Raw genomic sequence first — 16,866 nt, 5'->3', positions numbered from 1 at the left:
AGAGAGCGAAAACATGGCAAAGAAATGAATGGAAACGACAACGTTCTTAACCGATAACCATGAAAGATTTTTCAGAATTATTTTGTATGCTTCGGAGATGCGATTTATGGTTGGTAGACTTTACGTAAATAACAAATGTTCGGTTTTGTTGTTCGGCTAGGAAGTAGTTTGTTTTTAATGGACTGGAATGGATTCAGTTTTTGGGGAAGCGAAGCGTGCAGTTCTTCATCATTTTCAATATTTTTTTTCAATTTTTCGCGACTCTATGTTTGTATTCCTAGCTAAGACGACGCGACAGATCAAAGCGATTACACCATTCACTTCTCGAATAAATGTTTTTTTTAATATGCGAAAGGTTTTATTAAATATTAGGCGGCCACGCCAAAAAATAATACCAAATCATCATCATGTTCACGACACACTATACACACAGTCTCACATATATGTAACATTTAAACAAATAATAATCCCAAACATTCCAAAAACAAGACTTTCTCAAATATCGCTTCTCATCGATGTATCGAACAACCGAACAAAACATTTTGTAAAGTTTCGATTTCTCAACCCACAACATATTACTCGACATATCGATTAAGTAATGCATCTCCGTATGCATACATATACAACGCAAAACAACTAACAAAAAGTAAGTTGTACCGTGAACAAAAAAACAAAACAAAAATGAATTGGAGAAGAATCGAAACAAAAAAGCGCACCACTCCGTTTGTATCGATAAATTATCAAAATAAAATGTTAGGTTACTCACCAGGTGATCGTGATGTTGTTTCATTCGATTTGTGCCATGCCTCGATGATGAGTGTAAACGTTCCCTGTAACAAAAAACAAACAATTATGATCAGATCCAACTCATTTTTAAAGACATAATTTCGCACACCTAAAATAATTTCAATAAAAAAAAACCCCAGCGCGAATCGTAACTCTGTCTAACGATGTAATTTTCTAACAGTGCTGTACCCGTCCGTCTAGATAAATATGCATTATACACCCGTGCAGCCAAAAGTGCAGTTATTCGAGTTTGTTAAGTCACAGACATCTTGCGATGATTTATTTCCCCATCACAGTTGATATATTGAATGTGTCAATAGAAACTTATGCACGTAATAATCGTACTCAATTTTAACATCACCAGCACCACACAGCGCCGTCGTACCCAAAATGACAAGTGTGTGTTTGGCGTGTTTAAGATATTTCTGATTTTCCGATCGAAATGCACTGAAACTGAAGTGCTGTGGGTGGATTGCTAGTGACAGTCCAAAGAAGTCGTTTATCGTTTTTATGAAATTATCACTTAACGTGAACACACAAGTGTTGTGTTTATCTCCCCTCAACGGAATTAATAGAGAAATGGAGATTGATGGTTTGATGGTATATGGTGCGTTGGTTAAGCACACGCAACCTGTTAATGGAAATATTTATTTATTTTTATCAAAAAATTCATATTTTTCACTCAAACTGCTTCCTACTGATGGTTCTGACGAAGTTCCTTCGTGACAAAAAAAAAATGGAAAATTCGTACATCTGATTGACTCTATTATCGTAATGGTCAATTGGGTGTTACATTATGGAATCATTAAGCAGTTAAACTGATAGAAATTGAATTGATTTCCCATATTCCCGTCAATGTCAATAAAAAGCTAATTGGCCGTGAAATAAAATCAAATACCATTTGAGCCACCCAGTAGACCCCCAGACCAAAACGAATATAAAACGTTTTTCTCGACACATTTAATGTATAGAGTCTGTACAATTTCCTGCGTGGTTTTGTTGCTGTTATATAATGTCACAAACACACACCACACTGACGATAAAGGTACACGAAACAAATCTAAACAATAAATTGAAAAAAAAATCGAAACAAACGAAATATCGAATTGAGACTGCAGTATAAAATGCAATTATTCACAGAGATTTAAAAATGCTGTGAGTGTGTTTGATACATTTGTCGACTGTGCATTTCCATTGTGGATTTTTTTTTAATGCCGTACACGCGGTGGTTACACTCAAATGGAGCCCATTTTTCGATTTAGTTTGCTTTTTTGTTTGCTTAATGGTAAAACAAATGAGCTGCTTCATTGGAACCATATCAATAAAATCACCGAAGAAAATTGAAAATGAAAAATTAAATTTAATTGAAAATTGGTCTATATGCAACCATGGATGCAATGTATAAATTTGTGGTCTGAGGGTCTGTGTGGGTGCACTGTGCACTGAAGAATATTCGGTACGATTCATGAGGAATTATTCTATTAGACATTGGAAGGATGAAGATGTGGGAGACATTCGTTTAATTTAATTAAAATTGTCGGGGTGGACTAATAAAGTCCTTAGCTGATCCGCTGGTCCATTCGATTATGATTCTACCAATAAAGTCGAATGTTAATGGTATGGGCTGTGATTTCTTAGTCTGATAGTCTGAGTGTTTCAGAAACATTCAATTGCTACCTACAGTCTACAATACACTCCAAGGGACTTGACAACTTTCTCAGAATGTTTTCTCTTCTGCAAGTCACTGGACAAGTCGGTTTCGATTTTTCTTTATTTTTTACGAATGGAAACATCAAAACAAATCTGACGGCAATGAATTGCGTCTAGAGCACGATTAACGCTTTGTTGTTTGAGGCGATCAAACACTTCTACAGACCAATCGAAAATAAAAAATTTTGTGCTTGAAATTAACGATAGAAGAAGACGGGAGAAACAAAAACAGAAATCTTTTTTTGAAAATATATGTCAAATGAACTAATGTTACATATCCACAATTAAACCACAGAAGACGACCAAGGAACAGATGAAATAAATGAGCAATAATCAAACCGAACACTAAACATCTGTGCCAAAATAGTTATTTTTAACGATAAACTTTCAACTTTAGTCAATTTCCATGAGCAAAAAAGTCATAGAAAAAAAGAGTTGTCACAGTTGGAGGGCATAAATAACATCGCTTGAACAGTGTGTCTCATTCTCCACCGAGACAAAAAAAAACCGACACCACACAAACTTCATACACCACCATCGCATATGATAATTGTCATGAATGACTTTGAGAATGATTTCAATTCAGTTCTCTGTGATGGTTATAGTACCATTTGTACTTGAATTTAATTAGACGCAAACCGAGAGCGTCTTGAACGATTTCATTATGTCGCCGGTTTGAAAATTTGACCTATACCAAAATAGACGTTGGTTTGGTAGAAATCAAAAAGAAACATATGAGTCGTGTGCGTCGTTTCCACCCGTTCCACTCTTTTTCGTTATTTGAACTGTGTAACGTTTTACATACATACAATGCACACATGCAACTCTCTATATTTATGTACTCGTACATCACTTGTCACAATTTCGAGGATATTGTGTAGTATGTTTACACCGAGTTGCCACGAAAAACATGAAAATTTATAAGGGTAGTAGAGCACCTCGTTTTCGTTCCATACATGTACGGTGAACGAAAATCGATATTCGAAAATTTATTGCAGCTGCTTCCCATATTCCATAACATGTATGACCGGCGCTTTTTGTTCAGACCCTAAGGATATTTAAAAATGGTAAAATGTGCGCACTTAGCTGAATGTGTTTGTATATATAGTTACATGGGGTCCATTCACTAGCACACACCATAAATTCATACGCATACGTCTGCGCACCATTTTTAAAGGGCAAACAACCAGCTATAAAATATGAGACCTCGTCAGAGGATCATTAAGTACGTAATAACATCGATAAATAAATGAACACCACGAGGTACTGCTGGTGCGCTTATCGTAACGCAATGTGAAAGTCTCGTCTCTCGAACATAAAAACGAGTTTAGCACAAACGGACTGATAAAAATATGAAATGTAAACGAAATGTACAAGAAAAACCGTTAAAACTTATCCACATTACCCTCATAAATAAAAGAGTCTATTTAATGCAGTCACCAACAGAAAAATTATTCGTCTCATTTTACTGGTGCGCTGGTTCGTTCCCCTTACATTAAATTTTTTTTTTTTCAAATTTGAAATTCATTTCGTGCGTACATTAACGATGTAACGACTAGAACGGATGCCGTGTGTTGTACAATGCCACCGTTCTCTACGACATTTCTCTAGTTATGAAAAATCAAAGACTAAAAATGTCTGGAATTATGTTGGCCAAGAATCAGCTTGACTATGCATCCTGAATTCGTCTCTGACTTTGGCGCATTTACAAGCCTTTTCTTCTGTCGAAACAACCTGAATGGCAGATGTTTCATTCGATATTTGTCGTACAGAAACGCGGTAACGTTGTTTCAATAAAATGTTTACGTGCACTGCATATAACACCGTACACATTGCATACACGTATATAACATATATATTTAGGGTATACGGCCGGGTTGTTTTTTTTTCTCTGTTTTCTCCGTTTTGGCACTACATCAAAACTTAATGAATGGTAACAATTCATTGCAATTTGAATGTACGACATGTAGTTGTACCGATCAACGATTAATATATGGAAAACATGGAATTGATTTGTCGATAATAAATTCACTGTCTGTCTACTTACCGGCCATGCAAAGTCGAACGGAAATCGAATGGGATTCATAAACTGTTGTGCACTTTGCGCCGTAAAATCGACATTATTGTGTCCGATCACCGGTGACACAACATCGCCGAACGTACACTTGGATGTCACGTCAATTTTCGCCTGATAGTGCATCAGACACGCCCGAAACCGGGTATTACACTCGCCGATGCATTTGCCTGTGTCGTCCGTTAAGCCACTGCAACACATCCCCAGATTGTCTTTGCCATTTTCGTTGATAAATTTGTTCAGTCGTAGTTCGAATAATCCACTGCCGTGGGTCTGTTGGGATGGAAAAGAGAAGAGAAAAGAAAATTAGTTTTTAATTCGGTCAATTTTTTGATGATAAATAAATTTTTAACAATAGAATAGTCTTTTACATGAAAAGCAGAGTTTTCGTGTGGATCCGAGGCGAAGCCGAGGTCAATAAACACACTAAAACGAGTCTTTTCGTTTTTTTATCCCTTATAATGTGAAACCGTACTTTTCATTTCGTTTTCGTGTGCTTATTGACCTCGGCTTCGCCTCAAAAACTCTACTTTATCCCTTGTTACATAAATAACTATTACATGGTTTTGAGCTTAATATCAATTTACTTTTCATTCCTAGGGTTGTAATAAGCCACTTTCGACCCTAGGGATGACCAAAGTATGTCAAATGTTCCCGCCAAGAGCAACAAGATAATATGGTTGCTTTTGCTCACTAACGTAATGAAAATATTTTTTTTTTTGTTTTAATAAATTCATAATCTCGGCTAAACTTTGATAATTATTCCATGAATGAATGGGAGATTCATTTTCATAATTTATACCGACTAAGCGACAGTAAAAACTTCTGATTAACCTCATAAAATGTGAATAATATATCTCAAGTATTCCGATTACTGTTAGTCTTTTATTTATGTTTACGTTTCAACAACACACGATGCCATTTTTATTTTTAATAATTCTTTTTTTTAATTTCATTTCATTATATATACCTCTGGTAGACTTAATATCTTCTCTAATTTAATTGAAACATATTTCTTAGAAATTAAACGTACAAACAACATAAAGCAGATCATTTTTAATGAAAATATCATCATTTAGCCGTATAAATACGAATATATTCAAAGTTTCATATTTTTGTTTAAGCATCAAATAGTGTATAGGTATATACGACGATACGTGTATTATATCTGGAAACATTTTTGTGAGAGAATGAATTTGCATACAAATGGCTCGATGGGTATATATATCATCAAAGTAATAATATTTTTTGTGCTGTTTTGTTAAAGATTTTTTTTTTTAAATTCATCTTTAAATTCTCTATTCGTTTCGTTCCTGTGTTTAATTCTTCGTTCTTTGAAAGCATATGACTAATTATAATTATTATAATTATACCACCGTAAGCATCATGTGTGTACCCACTCTGTGTGATCCACCACATTCAACGCAGCAGCAGCACCCAAAGAGTTTTGACTTAACAAATCAAAAAAATTATTAAAGGCTGGGATATAGACGAGTACACCAACCAAAAAAACAGTTAATTTAGATTAGAATTACTCGCACATTAATAGAAATCAAACAGTTTGTTGATTTCACTCGTTGTTGTGGTTATTATAATTTGGGTACTGATAGATGATGATGGTTTTAGATTGGTGTGTATATAGAGATGGATGGGTAAGAATCATCACACATTTTGTGGCTACACGTCCAAATATTTTCGTAAGATTGAATGCGAGGTAGAACTCTTTTTTTGTGTTGTTCTTTGATATTCCCATTTCGATACTTTAAGCGAAGTCATTGTTATGAGAAAGAAAAATTTCTGCGGCTTTTGTTGTATCGGTTATTTGAAGACGAAGAAGAAAAAAATGACTTAAGAATGAGTGAGAGAATCTGTGGCTGTACGAAGAGTGGTAAGGAATGGAAAAAAAATTAGTCTCGATAAATTGATTTTTAATTAAATAATCTTTTTGAAAATGTGAGTTCTTAATGGATTTTTTCTTTGTAATATTTCTCTAACAAAAATTCAAATTCAATTTTATGTGTGAGTTCTATTCGGATTTATAATGTAATGTACTGCATCAAAATGTTCTGTAATTTTCGTTCATCAGACGGAAAAAAACACTTTCAACCAAATTATTCACTTTAGAGTGGATGGGTTCGGTTATTAATAATCGTCTTTTAAAAAAATGTGAATTTACTGACAAAATTGAGTATGTTAGACCAGTGTGTACCGTATACAAGGTAATTCCGAATTGATTTGATTCTAATACATCTAATAGAACAATAATGGTGATGTACTGGTACTCAGACGTAATTAAATAATCATCTTTGAGATACACTTCGATAATCCTGTGTGCATTAGAGGAGCACTAATTTTCGGGCTAGAAGCGGTACATTACGTTATGTATTAGGAGCCTCGTTAAGAGCATTCCCATTAAATTCTCGAAAAATACCAGAACCAGACGCATAAGTGCAGGATGAAATAGACGACAGACATTCACGCTCAATGAAAGTTAAAAGTGAGATTAGTTGACGAATTCCGGCTAGAGTCATTTCATATCTCTCAATGATCGGTTACCCATAGAAAACGATGACAACTATAGGCTCCCGCTTGCACCAGATTAAATCTGAGTTGATTAGAGTCAAAATTGCTTCAAGACTAGAAGAAGTTTCCAATAAAGAAAGGGCAAATTTTCTTGTTTGCATTATCGATCCCTCAACAACTAGTCATTACTATGGAAATCTTAACATAATGTCATCTACCTCTTCGTTCCATTTATATTATACATCTGTCGCAGACACTTTACCGATCAAAAAATTCAAAGACAATTTTTTTTTTCACTTCTCTCCGAGCCCATAACTGATGTATTCCTATTTCGTTGCATGAAGCGCCGCACCGACCTGACGCCTGTCTTTGAATTCTTTGCCTGTACGATTTACTTTTTTTTGCCATTTCATTTTTGCTGCCACATAACATGTACATTATCCATCATTTATACACTCTTTTTTTGCCATCGTCGAATTAAAAATTTCTCAGTAAATGAAACTGGCTCTGCACACCAGCATACGCAAAGACATTGCACATGATATCGGACGGAATGAAAATGCATTAAAAATAAAATGTAAAAAAAAAGAATTATTTGTTATAATGAAAATAAGGTGTATTGCACAATATGTGTGCGCGTACACCAGCCAGCAACACGGCGAAGAGACGGTACAAACCGTACAAAATGTACAAATGTAATTTTTAAGCGAACGAAAAATGTATCGGAAACGATAACCACTTTTTGTGCATATCGTTTCGATTCAATCAATCAGTTGTGTGTACGCGCACATAAACTTAAAAATGTTTGAAACCAGAAAGAATCCACCTCTCTAAACATTAATTTTCAAGTTGGTTCGTTTTTTTTTGGTGAGCTGCGAACTGCGATTTTTCGTAAGATAACGTTTGTATAGTGCAACCATGGTATCAACAGCCGTCAAAAGGCACCAAGAAGTATTGTGCATTTCGGTTTCCTTTTCTTTCAATTTTTTTTAATGAAGTTAGAGCGTAAATGAGACAATAAAGAAAATGAACCACCCGATATAGACAGTGTATACAACTCGTACAGGGTCGTATATTCAGAGTTTTTAATGATCACAAAATTGTTTCCATTTTTTCTTCTTCTTTTGCTCAAATGACTGATACGGTTCAGGTCTGAATAGCACAATACAAAAGTGCACTTATTCGGATTGAAGACTAGAAATTATACGCGCAACACAATATGGATTCTTCAACATGTTGCATTGTATCTTTGACGAGATTGAAACTTTGTTGTTGAAATTAATTGGAGTTATGTCTGGCTTCCACATAAAGTGTATTACTGGCGTTTTGATTGCAATTTTGTGGGTGGTGGGATGATAAATATAGTTTTGAACTACAATTTGAACTTCGATTTTAGCTTTCAATTGTTATGTTATAGGAACAGACAGGATACAAATGAATTGAGATGGATGGATATGTTGATGGATACTAAACGAAATGACAAGAACAGTTTGATATTTGTGTCAGTGAGAATAATAATGGGAGTTTAGTGAGTCACTAAATGGGGTTGTCAATTAAGTATGAGAATGAGAAGTTAATTTTAAAGGTGGTGTGAATTGAACGCTGTCCTTTCCACTATGTACTTCTAGGAATTTTCAACAATTTCTCAAAAGATTCTAAAAATGTAAGAATTTTTAAGAGTTTTAAAGAATTTTAAGAAATTTGATGGAGTTTTTAGGAATGTTTTAAGAAGGAATTTTTAAAGAAGTTTTAGGAGTTTTATGGATCTAAATTCCTAAAAATATTCCCTGTTGTATTGAACCGGTTCACTTTGACTATATTTAAACTTTACTAACAACCTGAAAGACTAGTCAACGTGCAATTAAACTGCTCACGATCCTAATTGATATTGATTCGTCCTTATTGTTTGATACTTCCACTTCTTCGTTTCCAATCTTCTGCACCTCATCACTTAACAACAACAACAACAAAAATATGGTAACTGCACACGTAACCATACTTACACACATTTTATTACATCTTTACCTTATGTTTCGTCTTTCGTTCCATCGCTTGTTTTATGTTTTTTTCTGATTCGTCGTTGTTGTTGGTTGGTGCTTTTTTTTTGTTCCTTCTCTCGTATTATTTCTTTTACATACAAAACATAATACTGATGATGATAATAGACTATTAATTTGAAACGATTGAGTATTTTATTTCTGAATGAAATATTATAGCGAATGGTAAGTATATATATGTGTGGTACGGAGGGAAAAAAAAACAACGAAGAAAATAAAGAAAAGACAGGAAATTTTGTGTATTTTTATATATAGATTTATATATACACCGAGAATGATGTACGGAGTAAAAGGTTCTGTGTGCTGCTCGCAGATTTGCTCCACCGACCGACCGGTGCATGTGTATTTTATTTTTAATGCATAATCATGTCTTGAGGTTTTTATACACAACTTTTTAATGTTTGCAAAAAAAAATAATCATTTTCTCTTAAACATTGTTTGTGTATTGTTGCAGTTTGATAGAGTTGACCAGAGTTTAATGTATGGTCTGTGCAAACGAAACGAAAAAAGAAAATTGTTTCCAACGAGATGTATTTAAAAATTAGGTTTTTTTTTTGTTGTTTTCTCCGATTCAGACTTTGGAGCTTTATTTGCACAGAGTGTATAAAAGCATGCTCCAAAGTCTGAATCGGAGGCTGAGAGTTAAAAATTGCATTTATCCCATTTGTGTGTATATAAATATAAAGTAAAAATATGCTTGTATCCCATGCACTCAATTGCACAAAACGTTTAATAATTTTTTTTTGTATTCTGTGTTGTATATAGCGATAACTTACACATGTATTGGGATTGGTATGTTTTTTCGATCATGGGAACTGAAGATAACAGAACACATAAAATGCACGAACGGCTTTTTTTATTGATATTAAAATAAATATATTGGGACTCCGTTCACTCGGAATCTTTCAATATACATGCATATATACACCTCACACATCTATATGTATGAAAGAGCATTTAATTTTAATGTTTAAAGAAGTTCGAATAAAAGCCAAGAACTTGGTTATATATATACGAACGAACAGGGAAAAAAATTTATATTCTCGTTTTCAAGAGATTTATAAACTGAGATGTGCACAAGATTGCTATTGTATGTTTGGAGGAGTTCGTCTTCTTCTTCTTTTCAGATTTTTTTTTTTTTGTTAATCAAGTTCGTCTTTGCCGTCTAATACTATAAGCAAGCAAGCCGGTTTTCGGAAGATATATAAAATGATTTTACCATTTATAGCAGAAATGGGAAATATATGCGCCGATTATTTTGAATGTCTTACTCACCTAATGTTACTCAATTTTTTTTGCGTGTACATATATGCATATAATGATACATTCGGGCAAAGTGTATTCGTTTCTGTATTGGATACATTTACGGATAGGTGAAGGAAAAGGTGTTTGAATGTTTATCGGTTTTTATTCACAATCCGTTTTTGTGTTTTGATGGTTTTTTTTGGTGTGTGCATTTCGTTTAAAGCTTTTACTGAATCGATTTCGAAAATGCTGATTTTATATTCAGTGAACCGCTATGTTAGCCCCACAGGCATTGGGTGCTCTTGTCTAGGTCATTCATGAAATGGAGTTTTTTTTTGTGTTCTTTCTTTCGTTGCACCTCAGCACATAATACATTTTGATGATAATGCATATATATTCGGAAGGATGCATATTATTAAATATGATGCTGTTGGGATGGGAAGTAGCCCGAGGGGGATGGGAAATTATTTTCGATATTTTTTCTATAACACGAAGGTGATTATTCTGATGGTTTTTGTTGTTGCAACATTTGGAGAATAAGCCGCGGGAAGATCATAGACGATACTGTCCGCAGTTGAGAACTATTTGCATCGATTGGACATGCAATCCTAAGATCATAGATACCAGAAAGTTTTTCTCACCGACTATTTGAACTTTGGCTGAAGAAATCAGCGGAAAACGTGTGAGTGGGAAATATTTCCGAACCCAAAAGTTCTTTCCTAAGTTACCGGGAAGAGACATTATTTCCACTCCCTGACAAACTCTAAACTTAGGTTTTATCTCCAATCTCCAACCGAAACATAGTCTCAATTCATTTGAAATTCTAATAGTCAACCTCCCAACTCCACACACAAATAAATGTTTAAAACGATTATCAATTACGAATTCTTGTCCACGTAATTCCGAATCATAGAAATGATGGATCGCATATGGACAAATATATCTTGTGTCGCTTAATTTATTCTAATTAAAGCCGATCTTATCGCAAATTAAAATAATTTCGAGGAACCTTTGCTATAAACCGAATACGTAATTTTTTGTTGTTGCTGCTGTTGTTGGTCTCTTTTATGCTTCTCGTTATTATAAAATAAAAATTATGACACCCGTTCGGCTTAATAGCGTACACAAGCCAAACACTGACGGGTCATAGAACTGATGGTCAGATTGTGGTATATAATATTCAAGTACAAATTGAGTAAATTCACTCCGGATGATATAAGCCATTCGGGTCCCAACATTATACCACTTAAAAGCAACATAACTATACAACGAAATGGTTATCTCTCGCGTCTCCCAAACCAACAAAAAATTGTCCACATCAACTGAAATGCTTGGTATAAATTACCTTTAAAGACTTTTATTTTTGGCTAAACTGTGTTCTTTAAGTCACTTTAATTCTTGTTAACCTTTATCTGCACCGAACGAGAGATGAATAAAAAAAAAATTCATCGAATATGTGTACTGTACACCGAAACTGTTATGTTTTTAAAGGCTTTTTTATGGTTGGTGAGATGGTTTCTTCTTCTTTTTCTGAAATGCTTATCTCCGAAAAATGTTGCAATAAATTAACTCGTGATTTATATCATCCACACTTAGGTCCTCGGTTTTTTTTTTGTTTTATTTAAAAAACATTTCTTTTCCAAGATATTCTTCATATTACACAAGATTTGTGTTTTATTATACTTAGTCGTTCGTTCCCAATTTCTTTTACATTTTCTTTTTCTTTCTTTCTGCTTGGTTTTTGCTGGCTGGTTGTTATTTTAATTTCGGTTTTTCAGCTTTTTTTCTTTATGTTTTATTGAGTATTTAAAACATCTGCATATGTACTACGCGATGTTATGCAAATGTACTCGGAATATATATTTCAATTCCCGAAAATGTTATTCTGTTCTCAACTCTTTTCCAAACTACAAAGGAAATATCAACCGAAAACGAAAGAAAGCCACAAAAAAAAATATTGAAAAAATTCAATTCTAAAATTAACGAATTGGAAAAAAAATTATTTTTAATTTTAAATTCCATTCCGTTGATTTATCACAAAATGTCGACCATAATTTATTTGGCAAAAATCTTCAAATAAAATATCCACAAAATGGATTCGAAACTCTGGGCGATTTTTCTTTATTCGATGTTGATGATTTTTTCGGGCATTAATTGATTTACAAATAAAATTTATTTCATTATGATCACATGAACGTCAACGGGTGAACATTAACTGGTTCGAAATAGTACAGATCGTTGATGCAACGGTAGACTCGTGAGAATCTGTGTTAGCAAAAACGGTAAGAAAGGAAATTTAACTTTGAAAGGATAATATGTTATCATTGTCACTATGAAACAGGTTATGGGCCTGGAAAAATTATGAATTTCAGAGCATGCGCTGCATATCTTGAGGTGGTATGTAAAGCGAGTTATATGGGAATGAAATTTAATAGATGATTGAGAATCTTTTCAATCTCTAACAGTGGACATTAACACTATCAAACAGGTTATGGGCCCGAAAAAGTTATCAATTTCAAATCAAATTTTAATGTCTTACGGTGGATACCCAGAAAACGCAATAACTCTCTCAACAAAACCTAAATTTTGTCAGCCAAATCAAAAGATCTTTTAACATCAAAGTCAAATTAAACCCATCAACACCAGCCTCTACTATGGCATTTGATTCAGATAGTTAAAAAAAAATATTCTTTTCGATTTTAATAAGGCACCAAATTAACCACAAATAGAATGACTGGTCGGACGCAAAGCATAGAATATAAAATTAATTTATTTTAATTACTATTTTCAGGTAATAAAAAATGTAAAATTTAAATACAACAAAAATGGCTCGCAGTTTTTTTTTTCCTTCAAATTTTATTTTGATCCGAGTTCGCTAATATATGAATTGCTGATTGGCGTTGTGCTTGACAAAGGTTGCAGATAGACAGATGAAGTCAGATGAAGAAAAAAACCGACCAAAATTTATGTGGGACGATTAAAGTATAAATTTCACTATGTTACACTCGTTGTCTCATTTAGTCGAAGCAAATATGTGTTTAAGATATTAAGGCTATTAATTTACTCCGGACCGCTTTCGATAAAAAAAAAATGATTCGCAAAATGCAAATTTATATGTCGCGGTGTTCCCAAGGAATAATTGATCGAATGGATCGTGGAATGTGGTGGATCGTAAAATATGATTCATGTCTTTCTCTCCGATCAGATACACTTACGGTTTTGGGATTTATTTCCTTAATTTATTTTCGTTTCGAATTACGAATAACATAATTTGTCTGCAATTAGTAATCCAAAGCAACGAACGTCTGTTGAATGCTTCGACCGTGTTAAATTACATGTAACACCGCACATTATATTCATTACGTGTTTATTGACAATTAAAAACGAGCTTAATTACTCGAAAAAAAAACGTTGAAAATGTGGTGTCGCTCTCATGTAAAACTATATTCCGTTGTGTCGTCGACGACGACGGGGATTTTCTTACGAATTTCTGTTTTTAAATTTAGAATTTCGTAAAAGAAAAACTTCAAATGAAAACAAAACGGTTTATTATGTGACACGCGTTACTGTTGCTTTTAATAGAAGAAACTCAAACAGAAGAAAAAAAATTCGTCATAAAAAAGGAATTCTGTTTCTGACGGCAGACTCACGATACGGTGGTGTGAGCACGTGTTTTAACGTTATGTGCAAAATTAAACGTTAAGTGCTTTCGCTCGCTCTTTCTATGTGTGTTTTGTTGTGTGGTTGGAAATGAAATGTACTTAAGTTCGGTTCGTTTCAATTTTTTAATTAGTTTAGCAAGAATTGAGTCTTTAATCATGTCAATATTCGGAAGTCTATTAAAGTCATGCGTTTAATTTATTAATTTAAATTTGACATATGACCATCTCGCTGAATGGATGATATTATCTATTCAGCAAATTTCGAAAATGCGAACACAATTTTGCAACAAAATTTCCATATTACAAAAGAAAACAATAACAAAATCGGTTGTGCTGTTTATTTTGGCATCGGATACAACAAACATGTTAATGCATTCGACGAGAGTGTTGTGATGTGGAGAGAGGATACAATTTTAACGTTCTATTTGTAAACAAATAACAATAACAATTTCAGATGCTGTCGCCGGTGACAGTTTTCATTTTTGGACAGGGGTATTTATTGTAATTGTTATTTTGCATTGAAAACATTAATAAGTTTCAGCGAGGTTATTCACCGACACAATGCGTATAGTATACGCCGTATACTGTATGTATACCGAGTGGGATGCGAAAGACTATTTAAAATAATTTAAAAGAAAAATCTCCTTACTCATCTCTTCGCTTGACAATTATACGATGAGAAAAACAATTCCCACGAAATTTTTAAATTTAGCCAATTGGTTTAGGAATTATAAGGAAAAAACTATGACTAGGGCGTTCGTTGGCCATTAGAAATTAGAATTTATATTTTCGGTTAGTTTTTCCGTTTAAATTGGTATGAGTCAGGGTTTTCGTAAATCAACTTAGGTTGTAGTACGATTAGTTAAGTGGTAAAGTTACGGATTAGATTAGTGTGGCATATAGGAAATGATTGAAACTACGCATTGTAAAAGAGATAGGATTCTATCTAGTATGTCAGTAAAGGAGTGAATTTTTCCATAGCAACTATTATTACCGACAAACGGTTTGATTTGACTGAGACAGATTTTTTTAACAGTTTCTGCAACTCTTTCGATCTACCAGACAATCACCTGCATCTTTTGATGCTATGCAAAATTTCAATGTAGTTCATAAACAACACAACTGGCGAGTAATGTGAAGACGACAATAACTAATGTCTGGGAGGCTAGTCACACCTGATAGCATGCAAACATTTGGCGAATCATAGGCAAAAATGTCTCTCAAAAAGTTATTTAATTCTAGCAAAGAATGAGTGTCAGCTGGGTGAGAATCGATTAGTGAATGAGAACTAAATTTAAAAAAAAAAAACATTTTCGAGAGACGTAGTGCTTCTTTTGTAGAGACCTAATTACAAGTCTTTAATTGAATAAGGGTTTAATGTCGAGATTAAAATACAAAGTCTTTAATATAATTTCCCTTATTATACAATCTGTTGGTACCAGTTACACTGTAACAATTACAGATGGTGCAAGGTGTAAGCAATGATAACTTATGAACTATGTGTGAACAAAGTACCATCTTTAACTCGATATCTTTTCGGCACTTAACCAACCAAATCACCAAATATTTTTCTAACTATTTTCCAATCTTTTCATTTAGAATCGACCAAAAAGTTAAACTTTTCTGTACACGAAACGATTTCTTATTTTTTCTTAAAATAAACTCTCAAATCATCCATTAGTCATCCATATGGTGTGTGTGGAACAGGTCATTGGATCTGATCACCAACTTCAAATATTTACCAAATAAATTTACTTAAGACCCAAAATGTTGAGAGTTGTAAAGAGTCAAGAAATAAAAAAAAAATGAAGAGAAAAAAAGCCACAAAAATAACTGAAACTTATTACAGCCCATTAGCGTTCCACACAACATAAAACAAAGTATCTTCTTCACACAGATTACACCACACAAAAAAAACCGATTTCTTCATAATATTACCATTCACACAAAGCTAATAAAACAAATATTTGAACAATTAAAATTAAACATATTTTAAGTGACTTTTTGTCCATATTATATACACACACGAAAAAAAAACTATCCAAAGTAATAAAAACAAAAAAATGTATAAACAAAACAAGCCAACGAGTTAACAGATTTAAAAAATAAAAAATAAAAAAAATTGTGAACCGAAGAATGAAAATTTTTTAGATGAAACCAATTACACCCATCCCGTGAGTTCGACAATTTGTAAATAAATTTTCCTCATCCAAATCATACGAAAAAAAAAATGTTTCGATCGAAATGAATCAAAAATCAGAAGGAAAACGCCGAGAATCTTTATTGATGCTCTTGATGAGTTTATATTATACAGAATCCCTGAGCCTGAACGTTCGGTCTCTGACCAGTAATCATTAGGTAGAATTTAAAAAAAAATCCCTCTGCAACATTAAAAGAGATCCTCTTTTCCATACACACACCGTATTTTAATGTCTACAGTTTATGCCTCTAATATAAAAACCGAATACTTAATCAAGTTCAAAGATGAAACATATGTACGAAAGTAAAATAAAAAAATCTTTTTTTTTTGGGTTGACTTCTCGTATATATCGTTTGTTGTATATTTATTATATTCTCCTTCATATCCCAGTCATTTCATTTCCAGTGTTCGATCTTCTGTTCATTTGAAGAAAGAAGAAATAATATACCAACAGAACCAACAACAGCAACAACAAAAATTGTAAACTTTTTCGAATAAACCAACACACAGGGCCCTATACACATTGACCGGCAAATCGTATGCCGTGGGAAACAATTCGTTTTCTTCAAGTTTCTTCAGTAAGTTGCTTGAGAGTGTATAAACATATTA

General features: G+C 33.4%; 1 protein-coding gene across 1 annotated transcript in view; it reads right to left on the bottom strand.

Moving 5' to 3' along the window:
• The window catches only part of LOC119075754 (neurogenic locus protein delta), a 44,088-nt gene that overhangs the window by 22,409 nt on the left and 4,813 nt on the right, over positions 1 to 16,866 (bottom strand). Inside the window, exons 2-3 of the mRNA XM_037182291.1 lie at positions 4,544 to 4,843; positions 767 to 830 (exon numbers count right to left, since the gene is read on the bottom strand). Coding sequence (XP_037038186.1) covers positions 767 to 830; positions 4,544 to 4,843 — 364 coding nt within the window. The remainder of the gene's footprint in view (positions 1 to 766; positions 831 to 4,543; positions 4,844 to 16,866) is intronic.

Source organism: Bradysia coprophila, unplaced genomic scaffold (assembly GCF_014529535.1).
Source record: "Bradysia coprophila strain Holo2 unplaced genomic scaffold, BU_Bcop_v1 contig_232, whole genome shotgun sequence".
In the NCBI taxonomy this organism is placed as follows: domain Eukaryota; kingdom Metazoa; phylum Arthropoda; class Insecta; order Diptera; family Sciaridae; genus Bradysia; species Bradysia coprophila.
This window is presented reverse-complemented; position numbering and strand designations above follow the sequence as displayed.